The 25,148-nt window shown below is 40.8% G+C and overlaps 1 protein-coding gene across 3 annotated transcripts in view; it reads right to left on the reverse strand.

The window, feature by feature from the left end:
- Nucleotides 1-9,133, reverse strand: part of PDE5A (phosphodiesterase 5A) — a 141,310-nt gene extending 132,177 nt beyond the window's left edge. The window contains exon 1 of one of the 3 annotated variants that reach the window (XM_026499250.4): nt 8,669-9,133. In XM_026499250.4, coding sequence (XP_026355035.2) covers nt 8,669-8,790 — 122 coding nt within the window. In that variant the 5' untranslated portion in view covers nt 8,791-9,133. Of the gene's footprint in view, nt 1-7,229; nt 7,402-8,104; nt 8,262-8,668 lie in introns of those variants that run through there. The other 2 variants (XM_026499253.4, XM_026499252.4) reach the window with 2 other exon arrangements.
- Nucleotides 9,134-25,148: the final 16,015 nt, after the last annotated feature.

Genomic DNA, 25,148 nt, shown 5'->3' on the forward strand with positions numbered 1-25,148 from the left:
GTCTGGGCTCCCATTCCAATTCCCTTTCCAGAGCTTCACACAAACCATAAATAGTTCTATTCAAATCATTAATTTTCATGTAAAAAATAAGATCTCTTAAAATCTAATAAATCACTGTTCATTTGTTCTAATTCCCACTTACCAGAATAAAAGAATGACTATCAGAATCTGTTATTATATTTAAGGCACTGATGATTCTCAAGGTAAAACAGTAAACTACTGAAATTCGCTCTAAAAAAGAGAAGGAACTACGCATTATCTCTTTTAAATTTCTTAAGAACACTATGAAGTAAATGCTGTCCATTTTACAGAGAAGGCAGGTAAAGCACCCAAGGTCATACTCTTTGAAAGAGATAGTTCTAGGATTAAAGCTAAGATTTTTCCTACCTAGGGCCCTTAACCACCGTCAGTAGAAATCAATATTAAACAGTTCAGAACAATATTAAACAGCTCAAAATACTATATCTTTAGTATTAGAACACAAGCAGTATGTATATAGTAATATGCCCTTGGGGGCACTTGGAAATGTGGGTCATAATGATGGGGGTGCTCTGGCATTTAACGCATGGGGCGCAGGCATGTTAAACATCCTGCAATGTGTTGAACAGCTTCTCATAACAACATAAAAAGGTCATCACTGAATGCTAATAGTATCCCCACCACTTTTCCTTTTTTGGTGGGGGAGAGAGAAAGAGAGAGAGGTGGGGGACGGGGAGAGGGAGAGAGAGACTCTTAAGCAGTTTCCATGCCCAGGACCGAGCCCGACGCAGGCTCGATCTCACGACCCTGAGATCATGACCTGAGCCGAAATCAAGAGCTGGACACTTAACCAACTGAGCCACCCAGGCACCCCCAATAGCATCCCTTTTGAGAAGCATTGGTTTAGATGAAGAAAAAAATGACTATAATAGGCTATTAAATGAAACTGGGGAGATGCGGAGCACTTCCAAGTGATAGCCTCGAATAATCTCTACTCTGAGGTTACAGTGATGACTTCTCCTGGATCTGGCATGGAAAGGAAATGAATGCTCTGCTTAAAGTTATTTAGTATTTCCAAGTTTTCTCCAGCTATGAAAACATCTCAGAAGTTAACTGGGACCAAATACAAATAAAATACAGAATTGCTTCATATGGTTTTACATTCAAATTTGACTGAGAGCCGAAAGAGACATATTCTGTAATTTTCCATGCATTCATAATCACATGTGTGAAAAATGTTCCTTAAGGGAAAATCTACTTATATATGAAAGAAAACATAATAACTGACATCTATGCTATAAATACATAAACTGATTTGCTTTGCAGGTGAGATATGGGAAGACCGCACTAGACTGGCATTTTTTAATCTGAGGTATCAGAAGGCCTGAGAGTCCCAAACAAGTATGTTTTGAAGATCCGTAATTTTTCTATGAAAATGTCTTAATTTTGCATTTTCACACTGATGATAATTAAAACAAAACAAAACAAAAAAGTGAAAGAAGTATACTTTAAAAGACTCGGATGACCATCTTAAAACCAAGCACTGTCCTGTAATTTTAGCAGGTTTATATTTGTGTTTACAATCACTCTACAGCTCAGTGGTTCTAGGATAAAGAGAAAAAAAAAAGAGAGACAAATTTAATATGCAAATATGCTTTCAAAGCAAAAGCTGGTATGCTGTGCTACAGGAATAAAAGCTTGATGGCTGAGCAGACCCAGTGGGAGAAGTGAATCATCATTAGGCCAACTGTAGCAAAGGTGAGCTGACCTCACCAGACACTTTGTTGGGCAATAGGGGCCATATTCACTCTGCAAAGCTGATTTAATAAATGCTGTCAATTTGCATCTGGCTGGAGATGTACCATTATTATTCATAGTTACGTAAATTTATGTTGGTATTACAATTGGAAAAATGCTGTAATTATAATTAAATTATACCTCCTCTTAAGAATTCCACATTTAACTAACATTAAATAAAAGGAAGTCCAACACTAGGTATGGTAGATATCTAGAACTTCTGGGTATGTCTATATCACTTTCTTTTGGGAATTCCCTCTCCCCCCAAAGACATTTCACATTATGGGTTACCTGCCCAAACAAAGTACTTGGATAACCCTATTCTTCCGGACACAGTGATTGGTCATGTGACCCAGGCACAAGACCCAAATAACGCCAGAGTAATTTTGAGAGGACTGACACAAATAACAAGGTATTTCTCTAATATGAGAATTTTAAGACCCACAGAAAGTTGCCCTGAAAAAGCTTCCAGCATATAAAGAAAGCATACAGAAAAAGCCAACACAGCATAGGGCCAAAAAATGGATGGCTGTATGGATGGATGGAAGGAAGAAAGGATAGATGGATGGACTGAAGGAAGGCCAGATTAAATAGATATATAGACAAGCAGAACCTTGACAATATTTGATCAGCTGAATTTCATAACCAAACCAAACACTTAATTATGTAAGTCAATTTTGTATGAATTCAAGTAGGGTTTATATGACAAAACACTTTCTAACTAATATACTAGAGATGAATAAGAATGTCTTTCTTTAACAGAGGAACGTTACTTAAGTCTGAAAAACACTGGATTACATGATCCCCTCTTACTCTAAATTTAAAAATCCTCTGTGTGTGTGTGTTTTAAATATTTCATCAGCTTAAAAGATCAGGATCTGTTCTTACAACCTTGGCATATGTATTCAACAAAGAGTAGAAATAATGATTGCTATTTTTATAGTTATCACCAGGCATATGATATTGGGGGGGAATCTTTTTCCCCCAAGTTTAGATTTGATAAAATTATTCAGAGAAGATAATTTGCAACAAAGGTTGATTTTAAAATTCACAATCAAGGGAAAAGTCTTGAAGAATACAGAAGTTAATAATGGCACATAACACTTTAAAAAGCATGTTCAGTACAAACTACAAACCAGGGAAATAAATAAATAGATATCCTTAAGAGCTTTTTTAAAAGTTTTTTAGAATACTTATCAAAATTAAAGACTTTATTTATTTGAGTGAGACAGAGAGCGTGCGCACACTTGCACACAAGCAGGGGGAGGGGCAGAGGGAAAGGGAGAAGCAGGCTCCCCACAGAGCAGGGAGCCAGATGCAGGGCTGAACCCAGGACCGTGGGATCATGACCTGAGCTTAAGGCAGATGCTTAACCTACTGAGCCACCCAGGTGCCCCTAGCAAAATGATTCTTAAGAACTTAACACTCAGTTTGCTTTACCTGCCTTAAACATTTGGTTAGCAATAAGTATAAATTCCTACCAGTTAAAGAAAATGAATACAGCACTTACATCATGAAAAATAATATGTAATTCAAATTAAATGGAAACACCAAGTCAGTAATTATGATTACAGAGCTAAATATCAAATGAATGACTCATGTTGGAAAGACTTTCTTGAATATTTATTCCTAGGTATGTAGCTCACAGGCACTTTTTACTGAGAACCTGATATAACAGATATCTCCAAGACCACATCCATCAGCTGTAAACATGGTCAACTGAATCTACATCTGTCCAGCTAAACTAATTTCATAGGAAGTCCTGCAAAGTCAGTAACTAGCCTGCATCCTAAATTCAGAAATTAGTCATTTTTCAACCCTCCACGATCAATCAACTCAGTGATTTACTTAATTGCCCTGCAGTCCTTACCAAAGGCTTTCATCCTAGGAAGAGGTTGTCATCCTACAATCAGCTCTGAGAACAAGGAACAAATTTAACTCAACATTAACAGTTTACAGGTTTAATAAATTATTAGGTTGAAAAATGTTTGGGGGATAAACTAATAAACACCAAACAGTTCTGTGTAGTCTTTTCAATTACGGAAGAAATCTTTCCTGAGCATTATTAAAATGCATTAGGAAGTTCAAGCAAAGTTCTAAGTTAATTTGTGTTTCAAATCTAAAGGAAGAGGGGTATCTTAGAAAGACATTCTCTGTAATCAGATAAGGATGAAGGTACAAACTTTACCTATGAAACTTAAAAGCCAGTTTCAGATATTTTAAATATTTAAATATTTAGGTGGAATGACTTAAAAAGAAAATTTAGTTGCAGGACATATTCAAAATGCTAAAAAGTGTACACCTTGAAGTGTTGAAAACATGGATCTTATGAAAATATTGGCTATTTCCACAGATCTGAGAAAAAGCTACTGAATTGTACTATATGCCTACTTAGTTTCTGTTAGCTAAGCAAGTAGATTTATTTCAAGATATTCATCTATGACTAATTGCCACTGCATTAATTCTACCACATTTTTAGGAATCATGACCTTGCATTGCAGACTCTAAAATGGATCTGAATTTGAAACCTTGAGAACACTAGCGATAGAAGGGAGAGAAACATCATTTTAGGGGCTCCTACAGCTTCTTCTAGGAGGAAAGAATTTGAAACACATGAGTACTTTCAGGGCACTAAAAAAGCAGCTTAAAGCTGGCCATATGAACCCTGTTTATAAACAATACAAAAAGAAAAGGTCATTACTGCATCAGAATTACCATCATAAAAATATTATAAATAATATTAAAGTCAGACTGAGTCAATAACCACAAGGTTTTATTATCTTCAACCCTAGTGACAGCTTAATAAAATATGCTTAACAAATCATTTGTCTGAAAATTGAAAATTATATTCCTATATAATTACAGAAACAGTATTTTTTAAAAGTGGATGGCAATATTTATTTTATATCTATCATCTGATTTTAATATAAATATCTTGTAAATAAAAATGTTACAGGTTTTAGAGATAAGAAAAAATTATGAAAGAAAAGAAAAGAGAAGAGAGGAGAAGAGAGGAGAAGAGAAGAGAAGAGAAGAGAAGAGAAGAGAAGAGAAGAGAAGAGAAAAAAGAAAAATCCCAAACACAGGACCCAGAATGTCAACTAATGCGGCACAGTGTGAAATAAAAAGTCTACCATAGAAAGCTACATGGAAGTGTAAAACTTCTGTTTCTGGACTTTGATCCAAGCAGTCATAAAAACTTGTCCTCACTTAGTAACTCCTATTTCCATTATATGCCAAATATTCTCAAGCTTTTGCCTAGTACAAAACAAAGCAATAAAAAGTCAATCACGTTGACTTTACTACAATACCAAATGATCTAAAACATCGCCCACAATGGCAGAAATGATTAGTAACTAATGAAAGGTAACATTATTTTAATATGCTGTCAAGAATAACAACAGCTGTTAAAGTGGCATTAGCACCCAGAAGCCTTCATTTGCAAATGCATGAAGATTAGAGCCCTTAATTAACACAGTATCTCAGCCGGGTAGAACTGCAAAGTTGTCTAGAATAGTGAGGGTGGGAGTTTCCATATGTTGTAGTTTACTAGTCTCAAATTAATTTTTATGCCAATAGATTATGTTATGAATTGTTCAACTGACACTCAAATTCACATAAACAGGCTGTGATTACTAAAAAGCAACTATGCTCCAAGCTTGTAGCTTTTAACTAGGTGCTTGCTCTGTGTTTGAAGACAGTTATAGGAAACAATGTAATATAGCAGCAGAACTGCTTCCAATGTCAACCAAAATTCACAGGTATTTAAATGAGAATTTAGGAATGCCAGAAACCTTCATTCTGTTCAATGACTACTACTCAGTACAGATCATTTCAGTCTGGGGATAGGATAAAAAAGCATGCATGAATGTCCAAAGACAACAATTAAATTAAATAATGTAGAAATAGTTCCATCAACATGCCTGTTTACAGGCACAGATGGCCAATCTAAGTGAATCCAAATTTATTTTAAATTTTAAAACATGTTAAATGTTTCTACAGAACTATCTGTTTCATGGGGTCCTGAATCACATACAGTACTCATTTTACACTTACAAAGTGTAACAAAAGGGAAAAAAGCGAAGTAACAGCTTCTAGTTAAAAAAATCCTAGCTGTAAAGTTAAAATGTCTCCAATAAGTTTTTACCACAACCATATGAATCACTGGGTTTAGAAGTTTGGAATTTTTATAATCAACTCCCGTCTAATCTCTCAATCTTAAATTTCCAGTTAATACCACCAAATATAAGCCCAAACAGAAACCTCTGACTACACACAAACTCTTAGATTATATTCTCTAAACTGACAACTTTCAGCACTTTATACCTCTTAATGAGGGCCTGTACTACTCCTAAATATTTTACACTTTCGTTTTCCAACTTATACTCAACATAAACTCTTATAAAGATATAAGAATATACGCACACACACATACATGTCATATAAAGTGGTCAGCCTACTGTCAACATCAACTATAATATAAAAACCATAACTAAAAAATAGTCTTATAAAAATTTCGGATGATCTAAATTTTACACTGAACAATGTAACTTTGAGAAATGAGGATTTTAATCCAATGCTATTTGGGAGAAAAAGTAATGTGAAAAGAAAATTAAATTTAACCCTTTCCACTTAACTTCCAATAAAATGTCACTTTCAAAGTTCTGGCAAGCTCTGAGTGAAGTGTTCTCATGTATGACTACTTAAAAACGATCACCAAACTATCCCAAGTTTCTGTCTTTAAAGGGGGGGGGGCGGGGAAGAAGAAGACATTGACGGTGATTTGTAAGACAAATCACTTTTTTCTTTCAACTACTAATAACCTGCGTACAGAACACCTCCACAGAACACCCTGACACACTGAACAAAATCAGCCCAGCTCTCCTGCCCACTCTCCATTCAATGAGGACAGAAAAGTGGAAGTGTGCAAAGGTGAAAGGAAACTAAGGACAGATGGCCTCAGAGTAGCAGGTGACCTTTGAAAACTGGGGGCCCACAACAATCAATAATTCCAGATCTAGATGGCTTTAGTGCCTCACCCCAAACTCGCAGAAAAGTGTCCTTTGAAAAGCAATCACTTTCTTTTCAGGGTTTATCCTCCGGTTGCTCCAGATTTAGGATTTTGAATAAGACTGCCAAAGCGGGGGAGAGGACTTTAAAAGGAGGGCGGAGTAATTAAACAGAAGAGATAAGATTTGCCCTAAGCTGTCGCCTCTGTCCAAAACCCCCGAAAGTGATGAAATTGACACAAACTCGTTATTAGAAACAGCCTTAAAAAGAGCCCCTTCTAAGATCCCAAAGTAATACACCGTAAGAGAATAAAGGAAGACAAAAATAGACAGCTCATTTTCAATGAAGCATCCCCCCGCTGGCGTGCCCCGGGCGCCACCAACCAGCACCCAGCCCCGAGCCCCCAAGGGAAAGTGGGAAGGGGGGGATGCTGAAGGGACTACCTTGTTTTGTCTCCAAAGGGCAACATAGCAAACATGAGAAGTTCGAAGTGCAGACCATGCGGCCTCCGCAGACTCTGGACTCCAGGAGGTGCCGGGGGGCGACGACGTGCCCAGGTGAGGCGGTGACTCGAAGCCTGCTGCTCCCTTACCGACCCCGCCACCGCGCCGCCGCCCGCCGCCGCCCGCTCGCCCCGCGCTGCGCCGCCCCCTGGCGGGGAGCGCCCGGCACAGCGGAGACCGAGCGCCGGCGGGTGGGAGCCCAGCGCCGTGCCCCTGCCGGCCGCTCCACCATCACCGCCTTCAGTGCGCTTTCCTGGCGGCCAAGGCAGCCAGCGCCAACTGCCGACGGCCGCTGCCTGGAGGCGGCGGGTTCGGGACCCTTCTCCAAAGAAGCGCGTCCTGGAGTCAGCCTGAGTCCGCGTGCAGGAGCCTTGCCCGCGCCGGGCTTCTCACCAACTCAGGCTCAGGGAAGATCCGCCCGCCTCGCACTCTCCGCTCCAGCTCCTCCTTCTTCGGCTTCAGCCTCAATTCCTCCCCAACTCTACCGCGAGCGTTTCCCACGCGCGCCCCAACTGCCCCCCGGGCAGCCGCCTCCCAAAGGACAAGCTCCCTGCTCCCCGCCCTCCGCAGAGGCCGCCCCGGCGCTTGGCTCTCGACCAGGAGGAGCTGGCCTCTGGGGTCGGCTGGGGCCGCGCGGGACCCGTCAGCCCCCCGCTGTCGGCTCCCGCCGCGCCTCCCAAGCGCCCTTTGTGTGCGCGCCGCCAAGCCCTCTGCGGAGCCCTTTCAGCGGCGCCGCCTTGGGAGCAAGAGAGAGTGAAAGGAAGCGCCCGGGCCAAGCAAGGGACTGGAAGGGGGCAAAAGGCGACAGCACTTACTCTGGGAAGATTCCGGCATGTTGCTGCCTTTGGGCTCCTCGTGGTCTCGCCCCTACCCCGGCTTCCCCGCCCCGCCAAAGGCCGGGGCGAGGGGGGACGGGGGAGGAGCGGAGCCGCTGGGACCGAGTTGGAAATGGTGCTTCCGGAGCTGCAGGGAAGGGGCTCAAAAACTGTTTTGGTTTCGCTAAGGAGATTTAGGGGGACCAGGCGGCTAGAGAAGGGCTGGGGAAGGCCCGTGAGCGCGGATGTATGTAAATAATCTTGCTCTCCGGGAATACCAGGGCAGCCGGGGTGTGTTTGTGGGGGGTCCGCATGTACATTTTTGTATTTGAACTTTGTGAGCAAGTTGGATCGAATCCCACGCTTGGGCTTTTCGACTGTACTGGCCATAAAGTCGAGGTCTCTACACCCTAACAGGACCAGAGACCTACTTCAAAAGCAAAGGGCCTGGGAACAGAGGTTGTTTAATGGTAAAGGAAGAGGAAAATTCAATAAGGGGAGAGAGACGAGCCCCCAGGTCACTCTCAGCGCCCCGGGTGGGTCTTCCAGGGGTCCTCTTCTTACCTGGTGGCTTTCCTAACAAAGTAAGAGAAGGTAAAGTCCCAGTGATCGTCCAGCCACGCTTCCACGGAATCCTGGTCCCGCTGCAGCTGCGACCCCCCGGGGCCGGGGCTGGCCCGCTCCATGATCCGCGCCCAGCGTCTCTGCAGCTGGTTTGTGCTGTTTTCCACCCCAGCTGGGGTCCCTCCCTCGGAGGAGCAAGACTCTGTCCCGAGACCCTCCCCCTCCGCCTTGCTCCAGTCCGGCTGGCTTTCGGCGAAGCTGCTCCAGCACCCGGCCAGCCTCTGGCCGCGCCCCGCCTCTCCTGGTCCTCACCGCTCCCAGGTGTGGCGGGTGGGGCAGGCGCAGCAGCCGCGCGTCCTCCCTGGGGTCCGGCGGAGAGCGGGTCTCGCAGTCTGTCGGGTCTCCAGATTCCAAGGCGGCGGCGGAGGCAACTGGCGAGCTCTCCGGAAGCTAAGTGGCCACGGCTGGAAGGAGGCCACGCCGCCGCTGGGGTGCGCTGTGTGCTGAGCGGGTTCCCGGGGAGCGCGCAGAGGTGACTGTGGGTGTGTTCGCAGAGTGCCCCACAGTAAGAAAGGGAGAGTCGCGATGTGTGCGCTCATCCCAGGTCCGGAAAGCTGGAGTTAGGGGAACTTGCCACCGAAAGTAAGAGGTGCTGCTACCCTGGCAACTTTTCCTCAGGCCTGAGTGAACAATGACCGTCTGGCCTCGCTTTCCTCCAACCCAGGGCTTGGGTCTGGAAGGTGCAGGGATCAACCTTCCTTGGAGCCCAGACAGCCCGGGGTGTGTGCCACGGATTTGCGGGTCCTGGTGGGTAACTTCCAACAAAGGCATTCCCGTACTTGATATGTGAATAATAACGACAAATAATTATAAATTAGGCGTCGTTGCATCAAACATTCCCTTTTCATGACTGGAACAAGATTTTCTGGGAAAAGGAAAAGGTAAACTGAACTAATCATGATGGTTTGTGTATGAAGTCAGAAAACAAGGGCACTTCTGTACGATTAGGTTAACTTGACAGCGCAGGCGCTCCCCGGGGACAGTGCAGAGCGGGCTGGTTAGCCCAAGTTTAATTAGTCATTTATATTTAAATGGAATTAACACACACCCCACCAAAAAAGTATCCGTTTCAAAGAGCTCAGCCTTCCTACTCCTTTTTGTCCTATCCCAATCATGCTTTACAAAAAGGAATTGGTGTCTCCTTTTGCTTTGTTCTCATCTCTAGCTCCTTGTCCCGCAATTTGCAGTTTTAATATGATATTTTTCAATGACCTAATTTGGGGGCAGAATTAAATCTGGAGTTGTATGTTTCACAACGTGTGAACAACACCATTAGCAGTGATATACCCATAGCGATTCAGCTGACATACTTTTAAAAAAGTCCTTTCAAAATATTCTTGGCAAGAATGTAAGACATTACTCATAGGATGAGTATTACTACATAGAAATGCATAATTAAATTGATCATATAAGAACATTAAAAAATGTCTTCCAATCCCCCAATGCAATGGTTTACCCTTCCTGCATTAAATAGTTGTCCTTCTATAATTAAAGTTTTTCTGAAACTTTACTGATGTATGCAAGTAACCACAAACCAATAAAAAGTAAGCAAAGCAGTAGAATGTGAAATAACGTGGGATAAATTATATCAGATTTTAAAATGGGAGTTCTCTCTAATTTGTTACTATGATCCTGGTGTATGATTACAGTGCTCGTGAATTAGAGACTTTGTCCTCAGTGCTCAGTTTTTCCCTGTGGAAATCCATGCATTTCTCCTAACAGCAGGTCAATTATAATTTAAAACTATACTTTCCTACAAAAAAATGGAGTGAATTTTTGGCTTGAATTGTTTGCTTCAATTAGCTGCCTTGATTAAATAAACAAACACTATCTAACTGTCCATTTTTCTCTTAACCTGAAAGGGTTAAAGTATCAGAAACCAGGAAGTTTTCCGAAAAGTTACTGCAAGAAAAACAATCCAAGGATTTTGCCATTAGGGAGTCTGAATTCTGTATGGTGGCATACATGGTAGATTGGGGGTTACTGCACAGGCCTGTTATTTGTTTTTTTTTTTTTTTTTTTTTTTTTTGAGTTTGACTATGCTTTAATTATTTTGACCCAAGATAGTCTGCAAACCTCTCTGTGACACAAAAGGTTGTCATGGTTATTTCCCATTTCATCAAACTACTGTAAAGATTCTACTGTTTGCAATCTATTATTTATTAATAATGATTTTTTATTATATTATGTTAGTCACCATACAGTACATCCCCGGTTTTCGATGTAAGGCTCGATGATTCATTAGTTGTGTATAACACCCAGTGCACCATGCAATATGTGCCCTCCTTACTACCCATCACCGGTCTATCCCATTCCCCCACCCCCCTCCCCTCTGTAGCCCTCAGTTTGTTTCTCATAGTCCATAGTCTCTCATGTTTCATTCCCCCTTCTGATTACCCCCCCTTTCTTTATCCCTTTCTTCCCCTACTGATCATTCTAGTTCTTATGTTCCATAGATGAGAGAAATCATATGATAGTTGTCTTTCTCTGCTTGACTTATTTCACTAAGCATTATCTCCTCCAGTGCCGTCCATGTTGTAGAAAATGTTGAGAACTCATTCTTTCTGATTGCTGAGTAATATTCCATTGTATATATGGACCACAACTTCTTAATCCAGTCATCTGTTGAAGGGCATCTCGGCTCCTTCCACGATTTAGCTATTGTGGACATTGCTGCTATGAACATTGGGGTGCATATGGCCCTTCTCTTCACTACGTCTGTATCTTTGGGGTAAACACCCAGTAGTGCAATGGCTGGATCATAGGGTAGCTCAATTTTTAACTTTTTAAGGGACCTCCACACGGTTTTCCAGAGTGGCTGTACCAACTTGCATTCCCACCAACAATGTAGGAGGGATCCCCTTTCTCCACATCCTCTCCAACAATTGTTGTTTCTTGCCTTGTCTATTTTCAGGCCTGTTATTTGAAGTGAGTATATGACAAGAGACTGGGGAATGAGTGATTTCAAACCCTTCTAGTCTCCAGAGAGCTCAGATAAAATTTGTAACAAACCTCTGTAACTTTAAAGTTCTTACAGGTGACCTCACACTGACCTCTTGTGTCCCAGCTTCGTTTTATTCTTTATCCCTATTTGCTGATTGTTTAATGTTTTAACTTACTGGTATGGATTGCAATAAACATCTCCAATCTTGTTTTAGAATGAGTTGAAGATTGAGTAAATAATAAACATTACTAGGAAATAACTTTAAAAATGCTGTTAATACTATATACAACAAAAAATGTGCCATGGAGGCCTAACAGAAAGGCCTCCAATTCCCATTGTACTAGAATAAAACCCAAACTCTCTAATGTGGCTTACAAACTCCTACATGATTTGACTTTACCTACCTCTACTGTTGAGGTTTTGATCATACAACTAGAAAAAAATAAATCCATGATGATCAAATTCCTTTACCAAAAAAAAGAATGTGAATTATCAGAGTCATGAAATCTTTCCTGTCTTGCTTTTTTTTAAATTCAAACACTGTACAGTATATTCTGTCCCCCTTGCAACCTTCCAGTATATTCCAAGCTTGAGAAAACTAATATATTTGCACTTATAATGAGATCCAGGTTTCTCGTTATTGAAGAGGGAAGACTAGAAGGTACATTGTGGTGTTGAAATGGAATTGGAGGTTAAAAATTAAATATGTGGGGGTGTGTGTGGGTGTGGATTGTATCATGTGGAGAAATCCCACATGATGAAGAAATGCAGGCAGTTTCTAAGAGCTGTGGGTATCCTCCAGCTGACAGCTTACAAGGAGCTCCAGTCAGCAAGAAAATGAATCCCTCTGTCTTACAAATACAAGAAACTAAATTCTGCTAACAACTGTGTGAGCACAGAAGTGGATATTTTTCCATTTGAGCCCCAGATGTGACCACAATCCCAGCCAATATATAGATTTGCAGCCTTGTAAGATATTAAGACATTTTCATAATTGACAACTTAATAATAATGAGTCCTATAATCCATGAACATAGTATATTTATCCATTTATTCCATTCTTTTAAAATTTCTCCCAGTAATGTAGTTTTTAGTATATTTGTCTTATACATATTTTGTTGAATATATATCTGTATCTACTTCAGCTCTGTCACTGGGAGGTACAAGAAGCAATGACATTTCAGTAGCAATGAGTACACTTAGTACCGAGATTTTGGTTTCTAAATACCGTTCTTCACTTTAAAAGGAATCAGAAGTCTTTGGAGAAAAAATTCCAGGTCTAGGACACAAAAAGTATAAGATATGCTTGGAAAATCTTGTTTTGCTAGAAAATTAGAAAGGCTTAAAATGATGGCAATATATCAGAAGGACAGAGGATGTATCTGCAGGGAGCTTCCAGTGGACAAATCTAGTGCAATTTAAATATCAAAGTATACAGTAATAGTAAATTTTAACAGCTGACTAAACTAAGAAACTGTAATTTTACCCTGATTTAAATAAATCGCTAGAGAAGTAAATAATAAAGAAGAGAATGTTTCTTACAGTAGAAAGCTAACTAATAAACACGAAAGGAATTATGTAGTAAGAGAATCATTAGCGGTTGCTAAAACTAATCAGTGAGAGCTTGAGGATGAATGGGATATTTACATAGTCTTAAAGTATCTCCTCACAAGTATTTTATTAGTTATCATGGGGAAATAGTATCTTTACAGCAGAGAGACATTGTGGATACATTTCTATCCAAGTGACCAATTTAGTATCACTTATATTAGGACAAACCAAGCATGCACACCTTTTAGTAGGATATTCTGAGAAGGACACTACATCACTCCTGTGTTATTCCTGAATCTAAGTCTAATCATGAGGATCAGATTGAGGGGTTTCCAAACAAACACACCCAGTCTGAGGCGCTTTGTACAAAATAACTGGCCTGTATGCTTCCGAGAATTCAAGGTCAAGAAAGACAAAGACTGAGGACCTAGTTTATTTACTACTTTGTAACAATATTACCACAATTTTAATGGCTTGAAGCAACGCACATTTGTAATCTCCCAGTTTTTCTGAATAAGGCGTCTAGGCTCCCCTAAACTGTGTCTTCTGCTCGGGGGAGGTCTCACGAGGCAATCGGGTGTCAGCAGAGTTGCAGTCTCATCTGAGGGTGGATGGGAGAAGGATCTGCTTCCCAGTGCACTCAGGCTGTCGGCAGAATCCAGTTCTCTGTGGTTGTAGAATTGAGGGATTCTTTTTCTTGCTGAGTTCTGGCTGGAGCCCCCAACAGGCTGTTGGTGGGGAGTCCCCGTTTGCCTCAGGAAGCCACCTTCGTTTCCTAGCCTTCATTGTCCCAACATGACTGCCTGCTTCCTCAGAGCTAACAAGGGAGAGAGACTCCAGCGAGATGGGACGATAATCTTATGTACATAACCACGCAATCACGTGCACATAATTGCAAACATCCCATCACCTTTGCCATATTCAGTTTGTTGGGAGCAAATCAACGTTCTGCCTTCACATGAGGGCAGGAGAATCGCAACAGGGTGTGAACGCCAGGAGAAAAACTCATGGAGGCCACCTCAGGAATCCTTCTAGAATAACACTGTGTCATAAAGCATAGTGAGTGTGATGTAGCATGTGTCCGGTAGGTATTTGTGGGGACAATTTGGGGAAAAAAACGTTTTCTGAGATTACTTTGGCAGTACTTTTGTGTATTGTGTGCAAATATGTTAGCAATGGATCTTGGAGGAAGGGTTATTTCTTTTCATGGTCTTTGGAAGTCTTATCACACTTAATAAAATCACCTTTTACTCTTAGCAGCCCTGGGCTCATGTGAAATAGTTTTCTGAGGACAGTGCTGGAGTACATGCTTCAAGCTGTTACACAGCAGGGATCAGCCTAATATCTTAAATGCGTGAATTTAAATTAGATCATAATTTTCCATTTCAAAGACCGAGCCAGCTTATGAATAATAAAGCTGTGTAGCAGTGCAATTATTCCGATCAGTACGTAGCATTTTCTTTCCCAAATCAAACATAGGGTTTTCTGCTCAAGCCTCTTGTGGCAGCCCAGAATTCAGTTTGACACACAAAGGCTGATCCATGTGAAAAGACATCGCATAGAAGATGGTGAGCAGCTGTTTTTTGTATCAGCGAAGGTCACACATAGAGGAAATGGACTTCCATGAAAACAGGAGGGATTTTGGACAGATACTAGACACACTTTCCTGACAGTGGGATGTGATGCAGATGGATTTATGATGAAAAACAACTGTGGAATTTTTCCCTAGAGACTTTTACAAATGGGGTGGACAACCGTCTGTTGATAATGCTTTGAAGTCCTGACTCAGAGACAGATTGACCTCCGGGACTCCTCAGGTTCCTCCCTGCCCTTTCACCTGCAAATGGAGAGTATGTTAAACAGAGCAATTACGTGGCTTTCATTGATAAATAATATTAACCACTCACAGAAACATAACATATATCACAAACACTCAGATCCAGAACACGTCTATGCTCTTCTCATCCACTTTCCTACTAAAAAAGAGATTCCATTCTCTAGAGAAAATATCCTGCACTAGTCAGAATGACTAAAAATAAAATAATTAGTTTAGAAAGAAATAGCAAGGACTGAAACACTTTTAAGTCAACTACATCCAGGTGTGACACACTTAACTCAAAACCAGTTTAAAAGTAGGTCGTTTAAAATAGACTCTTTAAAAGTTAAAGGAACAAAAATGTGTATTTTTAAAAGAAAATCTAGAGAAACAGAGATTTATTGATCTTGAATTTCTAGTCTAGAGAATCGCTTCTCTTTGTTATAAAATATAAATCATAGGTAAAAAATTTTCAATTGATGTGGACAGTCTCATTTTAAAAATCTCATGCCTTTTTGCAGACACCATTGTGGAGCCCGCCTCTTCCCAGGTAGGTAAGGAAAAGTGTGATTTAATTATCAAGCCAGATTCGATCCATGCCTTGAAAATGCTACATTTTTTTAAATAAACAAAGGCTGTATAGAAATAGAGACTAAACTAGCAGTCCATTCTTTACAGATACAGTCACAGTGATTCAATTTTCCCATTCTTTTCTTATAGGGAAATTAGTAATATATTGGAAGGAACTAACTTGCAGCCATTCAAATCTAGAAGCTCCAGGATAAGATTTTCCAGCTATGCTCACAGAAAACGTTGTCTTTCAATAATAGCAGTCCCAAGACGCTTAGTCAATAAATCAATAGAAAGAAGGATCTACATCCATAGAACAGGCCCCAATTCCTTCAAGTTCATTTGTTTTCATTCTTCTCTGCTGATGAAATCACTGATGCATCAGTTAGAAGCTTTGCACAAGCTGTTCAGCATGAGAGCCAGGCCTGCATAATTTCTTTTATATTAGGGCTAGGCATCGGAAAAACATTTTAATAATGTTTTAAAACTCTAATTTCTCAATGCCAGTGATTTTCTTTTTGCGGTAGTTATCTTGGAAAGCTACATATTTTTATGAACTGTGTTGCCATTGCTGAAAACATTTTGGTAAATTTCTCTTTGGAAGGCTCTCAGAGTCTGCATTAGTCTCTTGGTGTCTCTTCACTAGTGACAATATTTGGGGTTGTTTATTCTATGATGAGAGGATATTTGTTTCTTTGTATATTTTAAACAGCCAAAAGTCACTCCTCTTATGGTCTGGTGGGAAATACATTTTTTTTTTGGTAAAATGATAAATGATTATAAAGTAATAGGACTGATTTTTGTTTTCTAGATTGGAAGTTTGTATCATCTTTTACATTCGCTAGCTGTGTGACCACAGGCAATTTACTCAACTATTCCGATGCCTCAGTTTCCTTATCTACGACAGAAGTAACAGCAGCCCACATAGTGTTGTGACTGTTAAGTGATATAAGAAATACACAGTAGTAATTACAGTGCCCAGTATATAGAGCTCAGTAATTCTTTTTTAAAAGATTTATTTATTTATTTATTTGAGAGTGAGAGAGAGCCGGGGGTGGGAGCAGAGGGAGATGGAGAAAGAGAATCTCAAGCAGCCTCCCTGTTAAGTGGGGAGCCTGACATGGGGCTTGATCCCATAGACCCTGAGATCATGACCTGGGCTGAAATCAAGAGTCAGACACTTAACCGACTGAGCCACACAGGCACTCTGAGCTCTTACTAATTCTTACACCAGGCAATCTGAGCTCTTATAATAATTCTTACTGAGAGAATAACTATATGAAGTGACTTCTAGCTTCATCTTCCCATCAAACTCCTTTCTCCAAATCCAGCACGTTATCTAAAACTCACTGAAAATCTATCCTGTGAAATCAGCTCTCCCTCTTTGGTGTTACTAATTCATTTTGTAATTCTCTCTTTTCAGCCGGTCATGGAGTCCTGATATGAATGCACCTACATCACCTGTCATCAGAAATATGTGGCTAGTTTAGGCAAAACAAGCTTTTTCCAGTTTGGGGAATCCAGAAAACTGTGATGAGACTTGGTTTAAAATGAGACTGCAAAATGTTTGAAAATCACTGGACAGATATTCAACGGTTAGCAGAAGATTCTGGAAGAAATATAAGGCAAATGCTACTTTAGTAGTCTTTGCTGAAGAAGATACTGACTATTTGCCTTCCGAGGTAAATGAGAACGTAAAATGGATGTAGGATACGGTTTTTAAGGCCTTCACCTGAGACTCTACCATTCCCTACCCTCTATCCACCAAAAATTTTTTTAAAAAAGCAAACTTCGTGATGGACAAGGACAGGCACAGGTCTAATGGTGCTAGACTCTTGGGGTATAAGCACACCACACCCCAAACCTTAGCATACCAGCACATACTGACATGCTGCCAGCGGCCCTAGTAGAAGAATCACTTGCAAGAATATTTCGATGAGGGGATTCTAACCAGAGGTAAGGTCATTTTTCTTGTAGGTTTTGAAAAATTGATGACCAGGAATGGAGGATGTATTCCTGAAATAAAATTCTAGTTCAAGTGAAAACTCTATGTGAACACTGATTAAAACTGCAACTGTAAAAGGTACCACAGTGGGAAGTGCAAATGTAGGTACGGAGGGTTTATACCGTTCTCTGTGTCCTCGTGGTCATTTCTGTGTTCTCAAAAACAAACCCCTGCATAACTCTGGCACAGCGCTTTAAAGCCTTGAAGTAAGCAGCGAGCAGTAGGAGAGTCATTGGACGTACTGAATATCTTCTGTTTGTCCCTGCAGGTCCTACTGTGTTCCCAGGAAGCCGACCTCTAAAGACTACATCAACAGGCTCCTTTGCCCTCTGGCTAGTGGTTGCCTTGTTTCAGTAAGAAATACGGGGAGGGAGGAGAACGAGCTCAGAAGTTTTATCAACCTGATACGATGAACTAAACATGGTGGCAAATTTTTTGCTACTTCTCCCACTGAAAGGTGGAGTGTGATTCTCCTCTCCCCTTCCATTGGGACTGGCTTAAGTGATTTGCTTAAACAACTGAATGCAGGGCAGTGACATTTTGGGACTTCCGAGGCTAGGTCATTGTAAGGAGGCTTGCAGCTTCCTTCTGCCCAGGTCTCTTGGAGCATTCACTCTTGGAGCTCTGAGATATAGTGTAAGAAATCTGACAACCCAGGGGTGCCTCAGTGGTTCAGTTGGTTAAGGATCTGCCTTCTGCTCAGGTCACGATCCAGGGTCCTGGGATTGAGCCCCATATCAGGCTCCCTGATCAACAGGGGAGTCTGCTTCTCCCCGTCCCCCTACTCATGCTCTCTCTCTCACTCACCCTCTCCTTCAAATAAATAAATAAAACCTTGAAAAAAAAAAAAAAGGAATCTGATGAGATTGCCCTGCTGGAGTGGGCTGTGGGGAGAAACCCCATGGAGAGAGAGAGCAATGCCAGCCATTGCCCAGCTGTTCCCGCTTTTCCAGGCAGAGACGTGAGTGAAGACACCAACTTGGAGGACATTGCAACCCCAGCAGATACAGCGTGTGAAGAATCAAGAAACCCAGCCAATAGCAGAACTGAGACCCCAAACATCTGACCCCCATTGAGCTGTTCCAGACATTTCCAGCTGTTCAAACTACCCCGGCCGAGGCTGAGGCTCCAGGCATTGTGAAGCAAAAATAATCTATCTCTGCTAGGCCCTGCCAGGATTCCTGACCCACAAAATGGTGAGTATAATACATAATTATTGTTTTACACTAGTAAGTTTGGGGGTGTGTTGTTACACAGCAGTAAATAACCAGACACCTGGTAAGCTCCCAGCTGGGCCTCACTGGTTGGCCGTGTTCCTCTGCCAGAGTCTCTTAAGCAGCCCTCTCCATATAGCTACTCCTGCCTTCTAGTCTATAAGCGGTAACGGCTCCCTGCTATCGCTAGCTCTACTAGCCTTTGTTCTTGGCTTTCTCAAATCTTGCTCACCTTTTAAAAATAGTCCTTAGTTTAATTAAACTCTCCTGAATAATCCAGTTGAAGGGTGTCGTCTGTTTCCTGTTGGAATCTCAGCTCATGTGCCAGGCCTGCTATAGAGGTCTCAAGACATATTGAGGAGCAGGGAGAAAGCTACCGTTTATGGAAGGCGGTTCAGGATTATACTTCAGAGAGCCACAGAAAAATTGGCCTAGCGAAACAGTATGTTTATGTACTTATATCAAGCAGTTAGTGTGCTGCCCTTAATGAAATACTTTAGAAAACCTAAGTTTTTAAGGCTATCCTTAAGGCTTTCTGGATTCAGTAAGTCTTACTCAGCCTTTTGCTTTGTTTGTGAGGGAAGTGGTTGTTCTCTAGCACGCTGCATTGTTTTCTTTAACAAGCATTTATATATTATACTTTCTACATTCCAAGCACTCTTTCTTTTTTTTTTTTTTTAAGATTTTATTTATTTGAGAGACAGCACACAGAAGCACGTGGGAGGGCCAGAGGGAGAAACAGACTCCCTGCTGAGCAGGGAGCCCCACTCGGGGCTCAATCCCAGAACCCTGAGATCATGGCCTGAGCCAAAGGCAGAGAAGCTTCACCAACCGAGCCACCTACGCGTCCCTCCAGACACTCTTCTAAGACCTTCACAAATAATGACTCATTTAATCCCCCTAATAACCCTATCAACTCTGTGTTATTATCACCATTTTACAGAGGAAGAAACCGGGGGATGTCAAAGTTACATAACCCGTCCAAGGACTCACAGCTAGTAAGTGGCCGAACTAGCACTAGAAGCCACGATGTTCAGCTGTAGAGTGTGTGCTCTTTACCACTGTGTTACACTATTATGTCTTGCCAGGAAGGGCTTAGAAAGCAGGAGAAATGAGTCGCCCGGATAGTCTACTGTGTGACTGGGCTCAGTGATTGCTGGGGCCTCCTCTTCTCACAGGCATCAGAGATGATGGAGAGTGAGAAAGAGAAACCGACTGGGAGCTCCTGAGAGCACAAACACCAGCGCGGACAAGTGTAGTAGTTATCAGTCGCTGTGTAACAAATTACCGCAAAATGCGATGGGTTAGAACAGCAATAGGTTTTTATGTCTTACGGTTTCTGTGGGTCGGGGATTCAGAGGGGTCCAGCATCATCTCTAATCTCCCCTATCTGCAGTCTCAGGTGGAAGACATGGAGGCTGGGGTTGGAATCATCTGGAGTCATTCAGTCCCATATGGGCCTGGCTGAGTCTGCAGCCTGGAATACCATTCACCCTCCATCTGGTTCCAGGGGTGCTGAGAGGAAATGCCACCCATAAATGAAATACGGTTTCATGTGTGGGAGTTACTATTTTGGAAAACCCAACTTAAATGATTGTTTGTTTCAGCCAGCCTTTCTGAAGAAAGCAGAAGGCAAGCTCAAACTGGGTAAAGGATTATTGTAAAAGTGTGAGGAGTGTTTAAAGAAATAAAAAATAGGGGATTGTGTAGAACCCCAGGGCTAGCAACAGCAGAGAGCCCTTATCTCTCCCAGGACTGAAGGAAGGGGAGAAGTTACCAGAACCCTGAGGGGAGCTATTTGTAGAGTGTCTGACAAGAGCTGTGGCCTTTAGGAAGGAATGCAGATACCAAGGATGAGTTGGTGGAGTAGAAAGGGGGTGAATAACTCCTGTCTCATAGTCCTCCTGCCCTCTGATCTTCTGCTTATCTAACCCAACTGGATGCCAAATGGCCAGACCAGTTCATACAGGTCAGCCTCCCAGGACCACAGAGTAGAGAGATGGTGAGAAATGTAGAGAATGGGCCTGGACAGACAAACAGAAGACATCCAATATCAAGACATGGCTGCTTGTAGGTGGTGGGGAGTGAAGAGTATGTTTTGGGGGGTCACTAGTTGTCCCTTCAGGTAAATGCTGCTGGAATTTGAATGTCACCATTAACAGACTTTATATTATGGTGTATCATCTGAAATTACCATTTTGTAGGTTAAAAAATTGGAAAAGTTGGCAATTTCATATAGTTCAACCCAACATTGTGGGTACTTTCCATTAAAGTTACAAATGAATAAATACATTAGATAACAGAAAATGTTGCTTCTCATTGTTTTATGGTTGACTATTTTCTGAGTTAGGACTGTCTAAAATACTTAAGTGGAATAGGTACTCTAGTTAGACTTCATCAAACTTTTTTTTTTTTTTTTTTTTGGTTATTGAGGGGTGAGCCAAGATAAAAATATAAAGTCAGCAAAAGTTCTGAGGTAGTCATGTTACTTACTATAGCTCATGGCAGCCTCAACCTGGGTGCCCAACTGAAGTAGTTTAACCTACCTGGTAGTTTGTCCTTCAGAAGGTGGACAGCCTTGAACTCAAGCAGAGAACTATAAAGGGTATCCTGATGCCTGAGTTTTAAGGAGGCCCAGCAGTAAATAGAAGAGACTCAGGATAAGCCATGGGAATGGCAAGTTTTGAGTTTCATGTTCAAATCACGCCTTTGATCATACTGCCCTCTAATCACACATTATTTAGTAACTCACTGGATAAAGAAACTCTGGGGAGAAGGGGGTGAAGTTTAGAGGAATGTAGTGGGCTCTCTGCTAATAAGTTTTGTTTTTACTGACTGGATTAATTGGAACAAAATAAGAGATATGCATAAATGTTTATTCCCTAGGTTTGTGGAGCTGATCATGCTGGATATACATGTTTGTGTTCTGTTGGAAAACTAAAAAGCAAAAAAATTTCTAGTTTCCTTCTTATGTATTTTTGGGAATCTGAAACTAAACTACACCAGTTTCTATATTCTTTTTTTTCCCCCAATTTCTATATTCTTTACTCTTGTTCTTCATTTTAAAACAAACAAATAATCTTGCAATTCTATAAAATGAAAGGAATTGCATTTATATGCCTCATCTTCTTATAACATCAGCTTCTTTAATTTGGAGATTCCATCAACAGGCACTTTCCAGAAGTTGCTTAACAGTGTAGGGTCTACTTTATATCACACGTTATGATTTTACATAGCTCATCTCATTTAAATCTTCCCACAATTCAGTGAAGTAGATTTTATTTCTATTTTATAAATGAGGAAATTTGCTCATAGGTTTCAGGAATTTCTTCCAGGCTATAAAAGATGGATCTCTAACCATATTATTGCTTTCATAAGCATTAATTAAGATCATACTTAAACCAGGTGGCAAGTGAAGCATGAATGTTAGTAGGATGCTTGAATGCATTTAGTCTAGCAACAAAATCAGGATATAAATATAAGCTATAATATGACAACAGTTTACATGTCTCTTATTTTGTTTCAATTAATCACTCCAAACAAATCCTATCAGCAACTAGCCCAGTGTATCCCCCATAAACTTTACCTCCTTCACCAAGTCCCTAAACTATACATATGCCAATAGCGTACCGTAGATGGATAAGAAGCGCCTAGCATGGTGCTTTAAATTGGGAAGTGCTCCTTAAAGTCTGGTTGAAAGAAAGGTTAGCAAAAACATAATCTGAAATGCACAGTAACAAATGGGGAAGAAAATGTTTGGTACCATTTCCAAAGTTACAGCCTGATTTTAAAAATAGTAGCTACAGAATGACCAACCTGGTATATAACTCCTTTAGGCAAAAAGGTTGAAAATACACCATGAATTTGAAAAACAGGATTGCAAGGTCTCCCAACTGAATAATTCTAAAACTACAAAATAAACATCCCTCTCAACGTTTCTTTTGTTTTTGATTTTTGGAAGGCTATATTTTACATAGGATCACCTGTCACCATTTGAAATAGACATTTCTGCTGCCCACGAGCATTCATTTCTCTCTTCTTTCCAATAGTACCCAGACCTTATTCAGGCGTCTTCCCCTTCCTCACACGTCCCATGGGCGTCAGGAGAACCTGAGCTCACTACTCACTCGAGGGGTGGCTCTGTTCCATCTCAGGCTAATGCCATCCCTCGAACAAGCCACGGGCGCCAGAGATGGCCTGTGATCCGGTCCATGTGAGCAGAGTGTCGTAAGGGGCATCTAAGAAGCAATCGCCACAATGAGAGAGATTCTCAGAGTGGCGCTCCTCTAGACATTACCGGGATTCTTCCGCAGCGATTTTGCCGCTGTGCTCGTACTCTGACGAGGAAGCTTCTAAATAGAGCGGGAAGAGAGCCCTAGTGCTGCAGGATTGTTCCCTGGAAGGCCTCACCTCCTTCTCTTCTAGTTAGTTGCGCCCGCGGCTATCTGATTGTTTAACAAGTTTGAGTTGGATTTCTGTCATTTACAGCTGAAAGTATGCCAACCTATAAACCATCAACATTTTATTCTCATTGACAGTTCTGCTATAAATGTAATTCTGCTTTTGAGTCAATAAAAGAAGTAAAGAAGACAGTCCTTGCTCATGGGGTCAAAATGATGAGACTCTTGCACACCCAGCAGTCTATACTTAGAGGCCTGCAGAGCCATATACACGCCCCCTAAAGACTCCATTCGTTAAAAAACTTGCCAATTCTAGTGCGCCCGGTCATCTGAAGTCATCAAGTTTCGGTTCCCTGACACTGTATGTTGTGTGTTTTGTAAAATTATACGTTTCCTGTGATAGCAAGAAACCCAAGTAATAATTTACCTGCAGAGGACAGTGAGGAGCGAAGACGGGTATGTAATTTAGGTATGGAGTGCTGTGGAACTTTTGCATATTTTTAACACCATGCGAAATGATTTGAAGAAAAAAAAAGTAACAGGTTTTTAAAATCCAACAAATTAAGAAAAAGCCATAAATTATTTTTTAGGCACATTTAAAGACAATTACTAGAATCAGAGCCATTACAGTTTGTTTCAAGTTGTAACGGTACTTCTTACCAGAAAAAGAACGTTGGACACGTGAGTAGATGATAGCAGTGTACATAATTTTTCAAAAGCATTCTGAATTTAAATGATCACAGAGCCATCAATGTAGGGTTTCAAATTGAGACTACCTCAAACAATTAACCTAGAATAACATGTCCATTTGGTTTAAAGACCTAGACGGGAAGAATAATCAGCAACTTACGAATTATCATTTTAGTCAGACTCAAATTTCAAAAGTATACTGGTGACTTGAATAAACATGCTCTTGAGTATAAAATAAGGCTCAAATTAAAAAAATCTTAAATAGTTTTATTTGTTAAGTGATTATTTATGGACTATAATCAAATTAGAAACTTAAAAAAACAGCATTTACTCTTCCTGTAAAGAGAGATTATTTTTTAAGTTTGCTTGTTTTCCTTCCCAACCAGTATTTAAGGCACATTTATTTGGAGTAAAGGGGTAAAAACAAACGCAGCTCTTATGTAAGCTAGAGAATTGACTTTCGGAGACTCAGAGAGATTTCTTCATTGTATTTTGCATTTGTTTTGTATTTATGTATTTTGCAAAACCCAGTATTTCTATTGTTTTTTAAAAAATTGATTGAGTAGTGGGATATCTGCTTCGTTGCTCAGAATTTGTTCCTATATCATCACAGTATTGTCCCCAGTTGATCATATAGTAACTATTTTCTGACTGGAAAATGAACTGAGAGTTGAAACAGTATCCCAACTGCTTTATTTACAGTAAAGAAACCCTAATCACTAACTATAAAGAAAAAATCTAGTTGCAAAACGGAGATAGTGATAATGTTTTTCATCTCGAACATTCATTGAGTGTTACATTTAGAAAATAATATTTCCTAATGCCTTTGGAAATCTTTCTCACCTTGCCTGCTCAAGCCTTTTTCCAATAACCAATAAAAACCTGACGCAATTCAGTAAATGTAGCCGTATAGTATTTTTTCTACAAAATCTAACTGATTTAGAGCTTATAAAACTTTCTTGTTTTGTTTTGTTGTTGTTGCTTTAGGTCCCAAAGAGGCAATGTTCTAGGAGGGGACATAAGTCATGAATAGAAGAATAACTCAAGTATTCATAGGATCTAGAAAGCTCCTCACTGTTTCTTCAAGTTGTATTCATTCCTTCGTGTATTCGGTGACAAAGGATTTTTGAATGCCTCCTATGTAAAATAAATTGTAATTCTTCAAAAGTGTTCTGTGCAAGTGTACCATTACTGGGAGGACAGCTATTAGACCATTCATTTTCTGTTTAT

This window comes from Ursus arctos, unplaced genomic scaffold (assembly GCF_023065955.2).
Source record: "Ursus arctos isolate Adak ecotype North America unplaced genomic scaffold, UrsArc2.0 scaffold_11, whole genome shotgun sequence".
In the NCBI taxonomy this organism is placed as follows: Eukaryota; Metazoa; Chordata; class Mammalia; order Carnivora; family Ursidae; genus Ursus; species Ursus arctos.